Here is a 16,008-nt window from a genome sequence, read left to right as displayed (position 1 = left end):
CACTCGGTATCTTTGTTGCCTATTAGTTTTATGGATTGTTTCCTTTGCCGGACAGAAGCTTTTTATCTTGATTAGGTCCCAATAGTTCATTTTTGCTCTTGATTCCCTTGCCTTTGGGGATGATGTCAAGTACGAAATTGCTGCGGTTGAGGCCAAGGAGGTTGTTTCCTGATTTATTCTCTAGGGTTTTGATGGTTTCCTGTCTCACATTCAGGTCCTTTATCCATTTTGAGTTTATTTTTGTGTGTGGTGTGAGGAAATGAACTAGTAGTTTTCATTCTTCTACATGTTGCTGTTTAGTTTTCCCAGTACCACCTGTTAAAGAGGCTGTCTTTTTTCCATTGTATACACTTTCCCGCTTTGTCAAAGATTAGTTGACCATACGTTTGTGGGTCCAGTTCTGAGTTCTCTATTCTATTCCGTTGGTCTATGTGTTTGTTTTTGTGCCATCCCCCTGTTTATTTCTAAGAGTTCTGTAGTTTTGGTCTTATGTTTAGGGCTTTGATTTATTTTGCGTTGATTTTTACATATGGTTTAAGGTAAGGTCCAACCTCATTGTTTTGACTATGGCGATTCAATTTTCCCAGCACCCTTTGTTGAAACTTCCATCCTTTCCCCATTGAATGGTCTTCGTACCTTTGTCAAAAATCATTTGACTATATATACTATTCTGTTTCATTGGCTTATATATCTGTCTTTATGCCGATACCACACTGTTTTGATTACTGTAGCTTTGTAGTAAATATCTCAACTTTTTTCCCCCATAAAATGGTTCCAAAGATTAACTGAGATAATTATATAAAAGTATCTATGAAATTAGTGCCTGAAATATACAATAAACATGCATAGGAAAACTTTTCTAGACTTGATAAACTTTGTATATTTTATAAATTATATTTGAGGAATAAGCATTTTTTAAAATGCAAATCTTATATGAATTTAATGGGTTCAAATGTGTTAGAACTGGAGAACATTCATCTGAGAAATCTTAAGTTACTAATTGCTTATTATACTAGTCACTCAGGGTAAATATTTAGGCAGTTAGAGGTAGCACATTATATCTCAACGAGTGATGAAAAATGAAACTGAAAAGATAGAAAAAGATCTTTTTGGTGATGGGGAACACTAGAGGATTTTAAGCAGAGTAAATAACCTGGTCTAATAACCATTTTAGAACTGTTAGGCTAGAAGAGTGGAACTTGAGGTTAGGGAAAATATGTGGGAAATAATTCTTACCCTATAGGATTATTTTCAGAATCAAATGTGTTAATTTGTAAGTACTTAACGTAGTGCTTGCAGGTAAAAATAGTTAATGATAGTTAAAAAGTCTTGGTCAAAAATCATAGGAAGTACTAGAGGTATAACGTGAAGTTATGCAGAGTTAGAATAGGTCATGTTGACTGACTATGGGGATGGGAATTGGGAATGGTATGGAGTCTTATGATTTCCTACATTTATTCAGAGGTTAATATACCATTATTTGAATTAATTTACCATCTGGGACCTACATAGGCTCAGTGATGTGCTCAAAGTTGCAAGGCTAGTAAGTAATGAAGTGGGGACAAGAATTCACATATCTTCTAAAATAGCACTCTTTACATTCTGTACTGTTGACTTCATGTTGAAACTGTAAGGGTTTCTTTTAGAGAATTCATTTTCATATTAAATCATTAAGCACTATTTATTGGATAGCTATATGGCACAGTTCTGGATGCTGAAAGTATGGCAGTGAAAAAAAAGACACAAATTCTTGCTTTTTAGAACTTACATTCTCATAGGGAAAAAGAGACAATAAAATAAGTTAATGTATAGTACATTAGATTATGATAAGTGCATGTGGGAAAAAAAGGTGAAGAGGGAAGAGAGGATAGTTTGGATGCAGAGGGAAAGGTTGCACTTTTGGATGGAGGTTGTCAGGAAATCTATAACTGAAAAGGTGACATTTGAGTAAAGACCTGAAAAAAAGCAAAGAAGTGAACCATATAGATACGTAGGGAAAGAATGGTCTGGGCAGAAAGAACAGCAAGTGCAAAGTGCCTGAGACAGAATCATGCATGACATGTTCAAGGAGTAGTGAAATACCTGGAGTGGTGGAGGTGAATAAATAAGATGAGTAGTAGGAGACAAGGTCAGAGGGTTTATGAGCACCTAAGTCCTGTTAGGCCCTGCAAGCCAGAGAAATACTTTGAATTTTACTCTGAGAGAAAGGAAAGGCTTTTGGAAGCTTTTGAGTAGGAAAATGACTTGTCATGGTGGCTACTTATGAGAGTTAAACTATGTAGAAGAGTAAGAGCAGAAAGAAAGAGGTGAAGTAGGTGGCTGTTATAGTAATACAGGCCGGAGATGATGATGGTCTAAGGTAGGGAAGGTGGTAGACAGGATCAGATTCTAAATATATTTTAGTAGTAAAGGTATTGGGATTTGTGGATGGCTTTGCTCTATAAGAAAAATAGAGTAGTGCAGGATAACTCAAAGGTTTTTGAAAAATGGAAAAATGAAGTGTCCATTAACTGATAACAGGGAAGAGACTATAGGAGGGGAAAACTGAATTGTAGGGGAAGCTCAGTTTCAGATTCTTCTAAGATTGAGATGCTTGCAAAACATTCAAGGGAGAGAAATCAAGAAGGCAGTCAGATAATCAAGTCTGGACTTGAGAAAAGAGGCCCAAGCTGAAGAGAATTTTGGAGCAGCCAGCATATAGATGGAAAGGTGTGAAGACACTGAGAAAGAGTACATGGAAACTTCAGATGTCCAGACATTGAGTCCAGGAGGTGTGGGTACCAAGAAGGAACCAGCAGTATAAATAGACTGAAAAGCAATGACCAGTGAAGTTCAGGGAACCAGGGGCAATGGTGTCCTAGAAGTGAGGGAGCTTTAGTTTGCCAAAATCTACTTCTGGAAACAGAAATCCAGTCTTCATTTTTGGTTAACAGATTCCATGGTAGTCTCAGGTACAAATATAAAAATTACCAGATACTAATCCAGTCTGAGAATAAGTGAACATCAATTAATATTTGAAAACTGAGCACAGTACTATTCAGAAAAACTGAACTTCATTATGAAGTATAAGTATATAAAAATATTAAGAATTAGAATAAAATTGACAAAGGTGCCCCTTGATATTTACTATCTGTATCTTGGGAACCAAAGATTCCTTCACTTTTCAAACATAAGCACTTAATAAATTTGGATAGCAGATAGAAAAATTATTTTCTTTTGATTATATGGGTATAGAAAGTAACTTTAATAAAGAGTATATTCTGGTTTTAAAAATGGTTTTTTTTTCACTAATGATTAGATCGTTGTGGCAACTGAGAATATCTCCTCTTTTGCATTTATGATGAAATTAATTGTTACCTGCATGTAACAAAGGTATTTTGTTGGGAGAAGCAGCAATTATGATTTTTAAGAGACATTTTATTATTGTAATTAAAAGGAGTTTTATTAATATAAAAGTTTCCCCCCCAACTTCATTTATAGGTTTCTGAAGGATTATCATTTTTGCATAGCAGTGTGAAAATGGTCCATGGAAATATTACACCTGAAAATATAATTTTGAATAAAAGTGGAGCCTGGAAAATAATGGGCTTTGATTTTTGTGTATCATCATCCAATCCTTCTGAACAAGAGGTAATGAAGGTTTTAAATCTTCTAATTTTTTTTTTTAAGATTTTATTTTAAGTAATCTCTACACCCAACATGGGGCTTGATTGAACTCACACCCCTGAGATCACGAGTCGCATGCTTTAAGGACTGAGCCAGCCAGATGTCCCAGTCTTCTAATTTTTTTTAAAGCTATAGAAATTTGTGATGCATCTGGAATGGACTAGAGAATTTTCAAGCCTGATAAATGTGTAGAAATAGGCTATGTGGTACAATGTATGTTTAAATGTATAGCTTTATAGAAATTTCTAGTGTTCATTTTACCTAAGAGTATTCTTTTTTTTAAAAAATTTTTAAGCATTTATTCAGTTTTGAGAGACAGAGAATGAGTGGGGAAGGGGCAGAGAGAGAGGGAGAGACACAGAATCTGAAAGAGGCTGAGCCATCAGCACAGAGCCTGATGCAGGGCTCGAACCCACAAACTGTGAGATCATGACCTGAGCTGAAGTCGGATGCTTAACCGACTGAGCCAGCCAAGCGCCCCCTAAGAGTATTCTTTAGCTTGTTAATTCCACAGTAATGTTACTTGACTAAAGGATACTAGAGTTAAAAAAATCTGAGAACTGTTGGGTTAAGGAGGCTTTTTTTCCTTAGGATGTTAAATATTAAATACACTAATAAACATTGTAAGTCTGTAGCAGTGTTTTCGCAACATACAGGACTACAGAATCTTCTATAGGTATGATAACAACAGTAGCAGTGATAATAATAGCTAACACTTATTGAAGCATTTTACTAAACCATAGTCAGTGAGGTATAGGAATAATATAGATGAGTAGGTTAGGCACATAGAATAAAATAATCTGCCTAAGTTTAGGCAGGTGGTTAAGTGCTAGAGCCAGGATTTGAACCCAGTCTCTCTGGTTCCAAAGCACCTGTTTCTTAGCGATTATGGTATCTGCCTATTTATACTTAGGAAAACACTGCAATATTTCAGGTTTTTAATCTATATCGTTGTTAAGAGGATCATGATTTGATCTAAAATAGATTTTTAATTGAAGTAAACACTTTTAAGGGAAGCAGAAAGAATTCGTATTGGTTGAGTATATACTGTGGGTCAGACACTTTGTTAGATCCATTTTTTTCCATGTATTTGTTTAATCTTACAATAACCTTTTAAACCTGTTAATAACTAAATCACGCAGCTAGTTAATGAAAGAACAAGGTTTCAGATAATAACCTGAGTCCAGAAAACTTGAAGCCTATGTCTCATAGAACATAAGCTGCTATACCTTTCATATTCATATTGTATCTTATAGTGATAATTTGTCTTCTGGAAGAGAGGTGCAATAATCCAAAAGATGTAAGAGCTCTTATATATATATATATATATCTCAGTTTGCTTAGTGGCCTTTCCAGATTTGAGAATTTGGGAGTTTCAGGATTAAAGGTGGTGGTATTTTTACTTGCATGACTGAGTATGAATTTAAAATTAGATTGCTACTGCTTCATAGTGGTTTGTTTTAATTTGAAATATTTAATCTTTGTAATCCCTTTTCTGTGTTCTTACAGCCTAAGTTTCTTTGTAAAGAATGGGACCCAAATTTACCATCATTGTGTCTTCCAAATCCTGAATATTTGGCTCCTGAATACATACTTTCTGTGAGCTGTGAAACAGCCAGTGATATGTACTCTTTAGGAACTGTCATGTATGCTGTATTTAACAAAGGGAAACCCATATTTGAAGTTAACAAGCAAGATATTTACAAGAGTTTTAGTAGGCAGCTGGATCAGGTAATTTGCCTTATATATAAGTATTTGCTTGCATTAAAAATGCATTAGATGTTTCTTTGATTTTAAAAAAATGTGTCCAGAAAATGCTCTAAAATGAGAGAAGTGTCTCATATTTTAAGTTTGCATAAAATCAACTTAACAAAAGTAATTCTATAAATAATGAGGATTAAAGTTTGTTACCACAACTTTAATTGTGGCATTTGTTTACTAGAATGAATACTGAAATATGATCTAAAATGATGGGCATTTTGTTTTAGTAATAGAAACAATTTCACATATTGGAGATAAGTGTTTTAATGATCTTGCCACAGTAGAATTAGCAGTTTGTTCAGTCTAAAATGTATATTTGAATAAACTTCAAAAAGGCTTTTTAAATAGACTATTGACTGTAAATGCATTATCTTTTTGAATATTTTATATTCATATTTAATATTATTACTCTTTTGAATAGTTGAGTCGTTTAGGATCTAGTTCACTTTCAAATATACCTGAGGAAGTCCGTGAACATGTTAAACTACTGTTAAATGTAACTCCTACTGTAAGACCAGATGCCGATCAAATGACAAAGGTGAGTACACATGAATTCCTGCCTTAGGTGGAGGAGAGACCAGGAATTAAAGTTGATTAAGTGCTTCTAAAGCAAGATTTAGTCAGAGGCCCCAGATAACATCTGTATTCTCAAATGTGTTAAATATGCAACTTTTCATCTTGAAACAGTTAAATAATTTATGTATATAATTGCTCTGCTATAAAATTAAGATTTCAAATAATTAGATTCTTAACAGTTATGTAGGTATAGAAATTCTGGACAACCGAAGAATTCACAGCCTTCTAATTTACTCATGTAAGCATGGATTTTAATAGTATTCTTTATGCCTTCAAGATATTTAATCTTTCAATATTTATTAGTTATGTAAAGCCTAGGGAATTCACAGGTACTGACTGAAAATTTGAACTTGAAAAGAAATTTGGTTATTCCTTATTTTGATTTTTATAATTAGGACTATTAAGTGATATTTAGCATTTTGCTACATATTTCTAAATATCTTTTTTTACTTTATTATGGCAGTTTCAGGTATGAGAAGTACTTTAATATTTACCAAAATAATTTTATTTTCCTATTTTTAGATTCCCTTCTTTGATGATGTTGGTGCAGTAACACTGCAGTATTTTGATACCTTATTCCAAAGAGATAATCTTCAGAAATCACAGTTTTTCAAAGGACTGCCAAAAGTTCTACCAAAACTGCCTAAGGTTTGTTGTTGATCACTTTTTTATTATAGACAGGATTTTGATTTGTCGTAATAACTCTTCCAGAGAAATAAATAGAACTTTTGCCTTAGGTGCATAAATGACTACAGAAGGCTACGTACTGAAGCTGAAAATTTAGTGGACCTTTTTCTTGGTGTCCAAAAAAATCTAAAAAATTAGATTAAAAAATTAGAAGAATACTACCTGTGGAAAGGTAGTGCTTGAACATTAAATGTCAGAAGACAGGTCCATAAGCTGTCATTGTGGAGATCATTGCCTCACCAGCAGTTAAGGGATACTTCTGTATTGATTCTAGCCTCTCCATTTCCTGTAACTCTCCCTCTCTGGTTTATTAAATCATGAGTGTAATATAGTCTAAAAAATGTTGGTGAATGCCATAGAAGTCAGTGGTTGGAAAACTGGTGATCCCTGCAAAAATATCTCCAGTGTTTAATCTGTTGATACTCCTTGATTATGTACCCTTTGTTTAGTTAGTCCTTACTTAGATGCTATGGAGAATAAAGAGAAAACATAAAATATTGTTCTTGATCTCAGGGTTCTTTCATTAAGTGTAGATAGAGTCAAAACACGTGAAACAACAATTAATAATACAGAATAGTTTTTAAATTGTATGGTATGAATCATAAGTAATGAGGAGGAGAAAAAAATTAGTGAAGACTTAATGAGGGAAAGTTTCCTGAAGGAAATTATATGGTCATCTTCCCCAAAGTAATTGGACATTTTAGACTGTAGTTTCAAGATTAATACTAAAGACCTGAAGTCAAATTTAGATTTCTGAAAACGTTTTTGCCTTTCAGCGTGTCATTGTGCAGAGAATTTTGCCTTGTTTGACTTCAGAATTTGTAAACCCTGATATGGTACCTTTTGTTTTGCCCAATGTTCTACTGATTGCTGAAGAATGCACCAAAGAAGAGTATGTGAAATTAATCCTACCTGAACTTGGCCCTGTCTTTAAACAACAGGAGCCAATCCAGGTATGTATGTAAATACACTTTCCTATTTATTTGCTGCTACTTAATGATGTTAGTCAATGATGACTATCATTGAAAACAAAAGAAATGGATATGTGACTTTTTTAAAAATGAGGTAAGTATAAAGACTTTCTTTTCCATTACTCAGAAGCTATTTTGCATAGGTTTCAAGTGAACCATTCCTAAAATTATAATTAAACTTTGCAAGTAAATGTTGATAGCTGTCCATAAGTTACCACCTCAGAAAATAAATTATATTGAGATTTGACATACTGTTCTTATTGGACTTATTGAAAGTTACAGGTTTTAGAAAAGAAGTATTTCTTTTTCTTCTGTACTTTGAAGTATTTGTTTTTTGGTTTTGGGTGGGGTTTTTTTGTTATTTAGGGTCTTTAGTTTGTAGATAATTTATGGCAGTTGTTTCTCTTTATTGCTGATAAATAGTTTTTATCAGGAGAAGGAAAATGCTTACAGCACTATGGAAATAATATGTGTGTGTATTATAAGTGAAAATGTAATTAATCTCTCATGTAAACTCTATTATAATATATATCTTGGGTTTTTATAAAAAAATTTTTAATGTTTATTAATTTTTGAGAGAGAGAGAGAGAGACAGAGCATGAGTAGGGGAGGGGCAGAGAGAGAGACACACACACAGAATACAAAGCAGCTCCAGGCTCTGAGCTTTCAGCACAGATCCAGATCCCAGTGCAGGGCTCAAACTAACAAACTGTGAGATCATGACCTGAGATGAAGTCAGATACTTAACTGACTGAACCACCCAGGCGCCCCAAGGTAGTCTTAGGTTTAAGAGCAGTAGGGGCACACACCTGGGTTTGAATCTGGCCTTCTTCATCCTTACTAAAAGTATGACTTGGACAAGTCATTAGTCTCTTAAAACCTTTGTTTTGCTCATTTTTGAAACAAAAGGGGGTGTTGAGATTAAATGAAATTTCTAGACACAGTAAATGTTACTACATGTTTCTGCCACTACGTGACAGTAGCATATTAGTAAACCATCAGCTATGTGATTTAATGGTTTTATAACAGGCTATTTGTGGTCCTTGCTTTAAAAGGAGGAGAACAGAAGGAAGTCTGTGGTGGTGAAGCAAGAGTTCCTATGGCTAAGAAAGGGCAGATGAGGGCACTGTAGGCTTTGAAGCAGAGTTCCCCAAACATGGTCAGTATGTCAGGAGTGAAAGTGTTGGAGCCATGTGTTCACTCATGAAGTACTCAGTGTAGGTCTGCATGAATACATGGGGCCGTTTGTTCCTTATAATCTAGGTATGTATGGCAACTAGGTGAGAAAACAAATGGTTGGGGACAATTGAAAATATTTCTTTTTAGAATTTTTCCTGACAGACTTTTCATTTCTGTACCCTTTCTTCTGCTCTTAAACTTAGAAGTGAAGTAAATTTACTTCTTTGGGATATCTGACTTTGCTGCTCTCAGGTTTTTTTTTTTTTTAACCCAGTGGCTATCCAGATAGTGGTACTTACGGGTGAGTAATGTATTGCTGAAGATACGTGAGAGTTAGGAAATTAGTCTTCACTTAAATGTTTAAACTGAGAGCAAATGTTAAATATTGTGCTTCAAGAAACCTAAGAAACTTGATTTGTGTGTTTTTGTCTTCCATGCCCTCAGGCTAGCAACATGGTGAGTGTCAAAATACAGAACTTACCCTTTTGAAGAGACTTTAAATTTTGTCATATGTGAAATCTTATAAAGATTCTAGACTTTAATACATTGTTCCTTTTTTCTACACAGATTTTGTTAATTTTCCTACAAAAAATGGACTTGCTACTAACCAAAACTCCTCCTGATGAGATAAAGAACAGTGTTCTACCAATGGTTTACAGAGCACTAGAAGCTCCTTCCATTCAGATCCAGGTATAGTATTTGATTTTTTTTTCTTTAATAATGATTTTGATTTAAAAAAAATTTTTAATGTTTTTTTATTTCTGAGAGAGAGAGAGATACAGCATGAGCAGGGGAGGGTCAGAGAGAGAGGGAGACACAGAATCTGAAGCAGGCTCCAGGCTCTGAGCTTTCAGCACAGAGCCCAACACGGGGCTTGAACCCATGAACCGTGAGATCATGACCTGAGCCAAAGTCAGATGCCTAACCGACTGAGCCGCCCAGGCGCCCCATGATTTTGATTTTTAAGGCAAAAGAAAAAGTACATTTTGGGTTTGAATTGTAAAGTCTTTTATATAAAACTTAATAGTGATCTATATTATTAATCCCTTAAATTGCATTATATACTGTTGCTAAAATGTATCTGCTCCCAACTAATTTAAAGAATCAATTGACGGATATGTGTATTTTTTTTAAACAGACTCTTTAAAAAAAATTTTTTTTAATGTTTTTATTTATTTCTGAGAGAGAGAGAGACAGCATGAGCAGGGGAGGGCCAGTGAGAGAGGGAGACACAGAATCTGAAACAGGCTCCAGGCCCTGAGCTAGCTGTCAGCATAGAGCCTGATGCAGGACTCGAACCCACGAACCGTGAGATCATGACCTAAGCCAAAGTCAGATGCTTAACCTACTGAGCCACCCAGGTGCCCCACAAATGTGTGTATTAATGAAGTAAAAGATCCATTGCTTTTATTTATTAAAAATGTCATCTTGAAAGATTTGATTTATTACAGTTGGATCATTGTATATCTTCTTCCTAAATGAATGAATAACATAGAAATGAAAATGTCAAAGATACATATGCCTTTCTTAATGAAAACATTAAGTAGATATTCCCGTATTCCTAATTTTCTTTCATGCTTGATAACTTACTTTTCTAAGTGTTCCTTCTATACTGAAGGTAATTTGTGTAGCAAGTAGATAGAAAACCAGACAGTAATTTAGTGTTACCATTACTAATGCATTTATAGCTGTTTTTGTGTGTCATAGAGGTTACGTTAAAACATCGTGTTGTACTTTGCCAAACTTAGTTCTTTAGCTTTGTTACTAAAATTTTGGTTCTATGGGGCTGTCTCGCAAAAAATTTTGGATTACTGTTAAAAGTATAATTTTTTTTTTACTTTGGAAAATACGTTAAGAATATCTCATTTCATAAATGATTTTATATTTAAAGTTTCTTTGCCAGTATAGAAATTCTAGTGAAGAAAAACACAATTTTAATTTCTAAAGGTTATTGACCAAAGTCTTTTTTTTCTAATGTGAACCTAATACCTAATGTGACTGGCTGGCTCAGTCAGTAGACATGCAACTCTTGATCTTGGGGTGTGAGTTCAAGCCCCACGTTGAGTATAGAGATTACCTAAAGATAATGCAAATCTAATACCACATATATAAGGTCACTTTTTTGACTCATTTTAGTCTTTGTCTAAGTTCTTTTGCTTATTCAAAGTTGTGAAGTTGATGTTAAATTTTTTCCATATAAAGTCATGCCTTCTTAAAGGTGAGGATATGCTGCTTTTGTCCAAATGACATGGGACAAAGAAGTACTTACTTTTACTTTTTAGGCCTTTCCAAAAGAGTTGTGAATCATAGCTTCCTAAAACATTCCCACAGGCCCTGTGTAGCCAACTTGGTTTTATATTCATTGAGATTAAGAAGGAGAGAAAAGGTTGAATGACATGAAAGCTCATTTTTATTCATAAGGGGGTTCATTTGGCCAATACGCATCAGCCAATAAGTATTTATTGAAATAGTTAATATTTAATTCAAATTGACCTGTGCAGCTTTGCGGAATTTTATTTATTTATTTATTTTTATTTATTCATTTATTTATTTATTTGTTTATTTTTTACAAATAGTTTATTGTCAGGTTGGTTTCCATATAACACCCACTGCTCATCCCCTCAAGTGCTCTCCTCCCGCATCCATCAGTCCTCAGTTTGTTCTCAGCATTCAAGAGTCTCTCATGGTTTGCCTCTCTCCCTTTCCCCCACCATTTCTCCCCTTCTTCTCCCCCATGGTCCTCTGTTAAGTTCCTCCTAATCCTCCTATGCATGCAAACTAGATGTTTTATTTATTTTTGAGAGAGAGAGAGAGAGAGAAAGAGAGTGTGAGCAGGGGAGGGTCAGAGACAGGGAGTCACAGAAACCAAAACAGGCTCCAAGCTCTGAGCTGGCAGTCAGCACAAAGCCTGACGCGGGGCTTGAACCCACGAACTGTGAGATCATGACCTGAGCTGAAGTCGACCGCCCAACCGACTGAGCCACCCAGGTGCCCCAGAAACCCACATTTCTTGTATCATTTTTTAGTCACCAGTCCAGTTAATTAGCATCAGCATTGCTTGGTAAGAGTCTATTAAAGTTAAAAGACTATCTGATCTTTGGGAGAATACTAGAATAACAGCAAGAAACAAAAGTTGTTTGTTTTTTTTTTAATGTTTATTTATTTTGAGAGAGAGGGGCAGAGATAAAGGGAGGAGGGGCAGAAAGAGAGGGAGACAGTATCCCAAGAAGGCTCCATGCTGTCAGCATAGAGTCCAGCACGGGGCTCAAACTCTCGAACCATGAGATCATGACCTGAGCCGAGACCAAGAATTGGACACTTAACCATCTGAGCCACCCATGCTCCCCAAGAAACAAAAGTCTTTTCAAGTTTCATGCAAGTAGAATGATGGAAAGTAACTTTGGAAATTCATTTTTGGAGTGCTATTTTTTATTTTATTTTAATTTTTTTTTAGAGAGAGCACAAAGTGGAGAGAAGGGCGGAGGGAGGGAGGGAGAAAGAGAGAGAGAGGGGGAGAGAGAGAGAAAGAGAGAGAGAGAGAGAGAATCATAAGCACTCATAAGCACAAGGAAAGAATCTCGGCTCAGTGGGGAGCCCAACTTGGGGTTCCATTCCACAACCCTGGGATCATGACCTGAGCTGCAATCAAGAGTCAGATGCTCAACCAGCTGAGACCCACCCAGGCACCCCTGGAATGATATTTTTAAAATGAAGTTTGATTAGAAACATTTAAGAGGCTAAAGGAGGTTCAGAAATATATTTGGGAAAGTAGGAAATGATTTACAAAAGTTAGGGTGCTTAGAGGCATGAATAGAAATGTATATGTGAACCATAAAAACTATGTTGTTTCTCCTCTCCCCACCACCAGTGTAAAGTATAAACTAAGAGGCAGAAGTTCCTAAGAATGAGCTAATGACTTCCTTGAGTTTTGGTTTGTTTCAGTCTCCTGTTTTTAGGTTCTTCATCATATTTCCTCCTTGGAAAAGAGCTCTCTCTCCCCTCTTGTAGCTAAATGATTTAGACATCACTTAAAATTTGCCTCTTTGTGACCTACTGCTAGGTTATACAGCATAGTGCACATGTACGCTTGCTCTGATGAATTAAAGGCTGACCTTCCCGACAGAGGTCCTCTCTGGTAACAGAGGTCTCACGAACTGCTCACCCTTGCCTGTTCTTGCCCATCTTTGGAAAATGGGCGTCATTGAATGTAGCTTGTTCTTCTTATCCTCATGTTATGTCACCCTTAACTAATTCTAGTTCCGAGTGGATATAGACATGCAACTCTTACTAGCTGCCTTTTGGATATATAGGAGTGAACCAAATAAAATACTTGGCCATTATTTTGATAACAGATTCTTAGTAGTTAATTCATTTCTGTGTGTTAACTATAAATGTCTTTAAGTATACCAAATATTGTCTCACTCCTTCCCTGATAGACTTTTATGTCTCCATTTTCCTTTAGTAATCCTTCTCCTATGCTTTGCTACAAGGAACATTCTGCTCTTATAAGGAAGGTATTTGGGATATATGTTCTTGAGCCAGTTAGTTCTCAAGCCATTTTATCTCATTTAGTCCTCTTTTTCCTCTGTTAGCCTCATTCAGAGTTCCCAGTTATAGTTATTTACATTATGGTCAACATTAGTTAACAATGTTTTAAATAACTTTTCCTGTTTCTATGAGTTATACTTGCTTAAGTTTCAGAATTTGGAAGCACTTAAGCATATAAAGAAAATTAAAATCCTCTCTCAGAGATACTCATAGTTTCCAGATCTATCTTTGAGTCTTTTTCCCTAAACCTGTAGACAGACACACATGCATACATGTTTTAAAAACTGAGATTACTTAATAGTGTCTTACTGTATTTCTCCCCAATATTATAAAACAATCTTTTAAAATACATTAAAGAAAATGTTTGTATTCTATTCTATGATAAGGATATATGTAACAGCTAAGAAATCCCTTAGTTAAGAGAAATAGTTTTATGTTACTTTGTACTTAATCTTCATTGTGAAAGAGAGCAAAACTTAGGTGTTCCCATTTTAAATAATAAATGATGAATTGATGAATTGTGTTATCAGGGAAAGAAATTAGGAATGAGAACAAGGGATGTTGTTACCATATGCTAGTTATATGACTTTGCATGATTTTGAGTAAGGTCTTTTTTTAATTTCTTTCTTAAAGTTTTATTTATTTTGAGAGAGGGAAAGAGAGCATAAGCAGGAGGAGGGGCAGACAGAGGGAGAGAGAGAATCTGAGGCAGGCTCTGCGATGTCAGCAGCAGAGCCCGATGTGGTGCTCAAAGTCACAAACTGCGAGTTCATGACCTGAGCTGAAACCAAGAGTTGGACTCTGAACTGACAGAGCCACCCAGACACCCCTTGAGTAAGACCTTTTGAGTCTCTTTCCTCATCTGTAAAATTGAAAATTAGTGACAGCTGTTCTTTCAAATAGTTGTTGAAAGGAGCAAATGATAAAACATACATAAAAGTTTCAGACTATGTGACAAATTAGCTATGCAAATACAAAATGTGTTTTAATATGTGGGAGAAAGGGTGAAGAGAATCTTTCTCTAAGATTGAATCAGTGTATTTTCTTGATAGGAACTATGTTTAAACATCATTCCAACCTTTGCAAATCTTATAGACTACCCATCCATGAAAAATGCTTTGATACCAAGAATTAAAAATGCATGTCTACAGACGTCGTCCCTTGCTGTAAGTAATTATATATTAATTTTTGCTTTTATTTCACTTCTCATTGTTTTAAATGATTTTTTAATTATTAAATAACCCTTTTAAAGAATGTTCATTTATTTATTTTGAGAAAGAGAGAAATAGAGAGGAGGGACAAAGTGAGGAAGAATCCCAAGCAGGCTCCACACTGTCAGTGCGTTAACTTCACCAACCTTTACTTATTTTTTTTTTAAGTTTATTTCATTTATTTTGAGAGAGACAGAGAGAGAGCATTTGTGTGAGGGGAATGGAGGGGGAAAGACAGAGGGAGAGAAAAAGGGAGAGAAGGAGAATATCAAGCAGGCTCTGCACCGTCATCATGGAGCCTGACGTAGGGCTCAAACTCAAGGACCATGAGATCATGACCTAAGCTGAAACCAAGAGTCAGATGCTCAAGGTACCCCTAAATAACCCTTTTGTGGTTTGTTCATATATTTCATCTTGGCTGTAGGTAATCTATATAATATAGTACTGTAGTGAGGAGTAAAAAAACAAAAAGTGAACAATAGCTTTAGTTTTCCCTAATATGTAATTTTGCATTGTTTCATCCATCTTTATTAGGTGAAATGTGAATTTCAATAAATATAAGCATTTGTAGCTTAATGGAATTCTAGGCAAAAGCAATTTAAATAACATGATTTTACTTTATTAAAATGACATGATTTATGTAATCCATTTTATTAGCTTATTTTTTTTGTTCTAATGGTTCTGAGATAGAAAACAACACAAAAATAGGAAAAAGTATCATTGTTTACCAAAATGAGAAATGAAGTCAGAAAACCAGAGTTCTTATTCTGGCTCTGCTACTAACCATCTTGTGCCACTGGGCAAGTTACTATACCCCTCTGAGTCTTTTTCTTCATCAATATAAAAAGACTTGAAATTCAGTTCCTTTCTCTGAAATTCTCTAAATTTTTTGATTGAATTTTCAAAATAGGTGAAGTAATATACAGCTTAAAATTTCACTTTTTTAAATGCTTTATTTATTTTTGAGAGATAGAGACAGCGCACGAGCAGGGGAGGGGCAGAGAGGGAGATACAGAATTGTAAGCAGGCTCCAGGCTCTCAACTGTCAGCACAGAGCCCGATTTGGGACTCAAACCTAAGAACTGTGAGATCATGAACTGAGCTGAAGTCAGACACTTAACCAACTGAGCTACCCAGGCACCGCTAAAATTTCATTTTCAAAATGCTTTTTCAAAATCTGGGAGTACCTGGCCTGGCTTAGTCGGTAGAATATGGGACTTTTGAACTTGGGGTTGTAAAATTGAGCCCCATATTGAGTGTAGAAATTAAAGTAAAATAAAAAATCAAATCTTATAAAAGAATAATGAAAAGAAAAAAATCATTTAAGTCACACTTTTATTTTATGGCAGCATACATTTATTTTAGCATACATTTTGTCAAAGTACATGTTCTAGTTCAGTTCTAAGTAT

The 16,008-nt window shown here is 35.1% G+C and overlaps 1 protein-coding gene across 1 annotated transcript in view; it reads left to right on the top strand.

Moving 5' to 3' along the window:
* The window catches only part of SCYL2 (SCY1 like pseudokinase 2), a 64,376-nt gene that overhangs the window by 34,375 nt on the left and 13,993 nt on the right, over positions 1–16,008 (top strand). The window contains exons 5-11 of the mRNA XM_077772174.1: positions 3,481–3,630; positions 5,176–5,397; positions 5,849–5,965; positions 6,526–6,651; positions 7,467–7,643; positions 9,408–9,530; positions 14,441–14,554. Of these exons, the coding sequence (XP_077628300.1) occupies positions 3,481–3,630; positions 5,176–5,397; positions 5,849–5,965; positions 6,526–6,651; positions 7,467–7,643; positions 9,408–9,530; positions 14,441–14,554 (1,029 nt within the window). The remainder of the gene's footprint in view (positions 1–3,480; positions 3,631–5,175; positions 5,398–5,848; positions 5,966–6,525; positions 6,652–7,466; positions 7,644–9,407; positions 9,531–14,440; positions 14,555–16,008) is intronic.

This window comes from Crocuta crocuta, unplaced genomic scaffold, assembly GCF_008692635.1.
Source record: "Crocuta crocuta isolate KB4526 unplaced genomic scaffold, BGI_CrCroc_1.0 scaffold216, whole genome shotgun sequence".
Classification (NCBI taxonomy): domain Eukaryota; kingdom Metazoa; phylum Chordata; class Mammalia; order Carnivora; family Hyaenidae; genus Crocuta; species Crocuta crocuta.
This window is presented reverse-complemented; position numbering and strand designations above follow the sequence as displayed.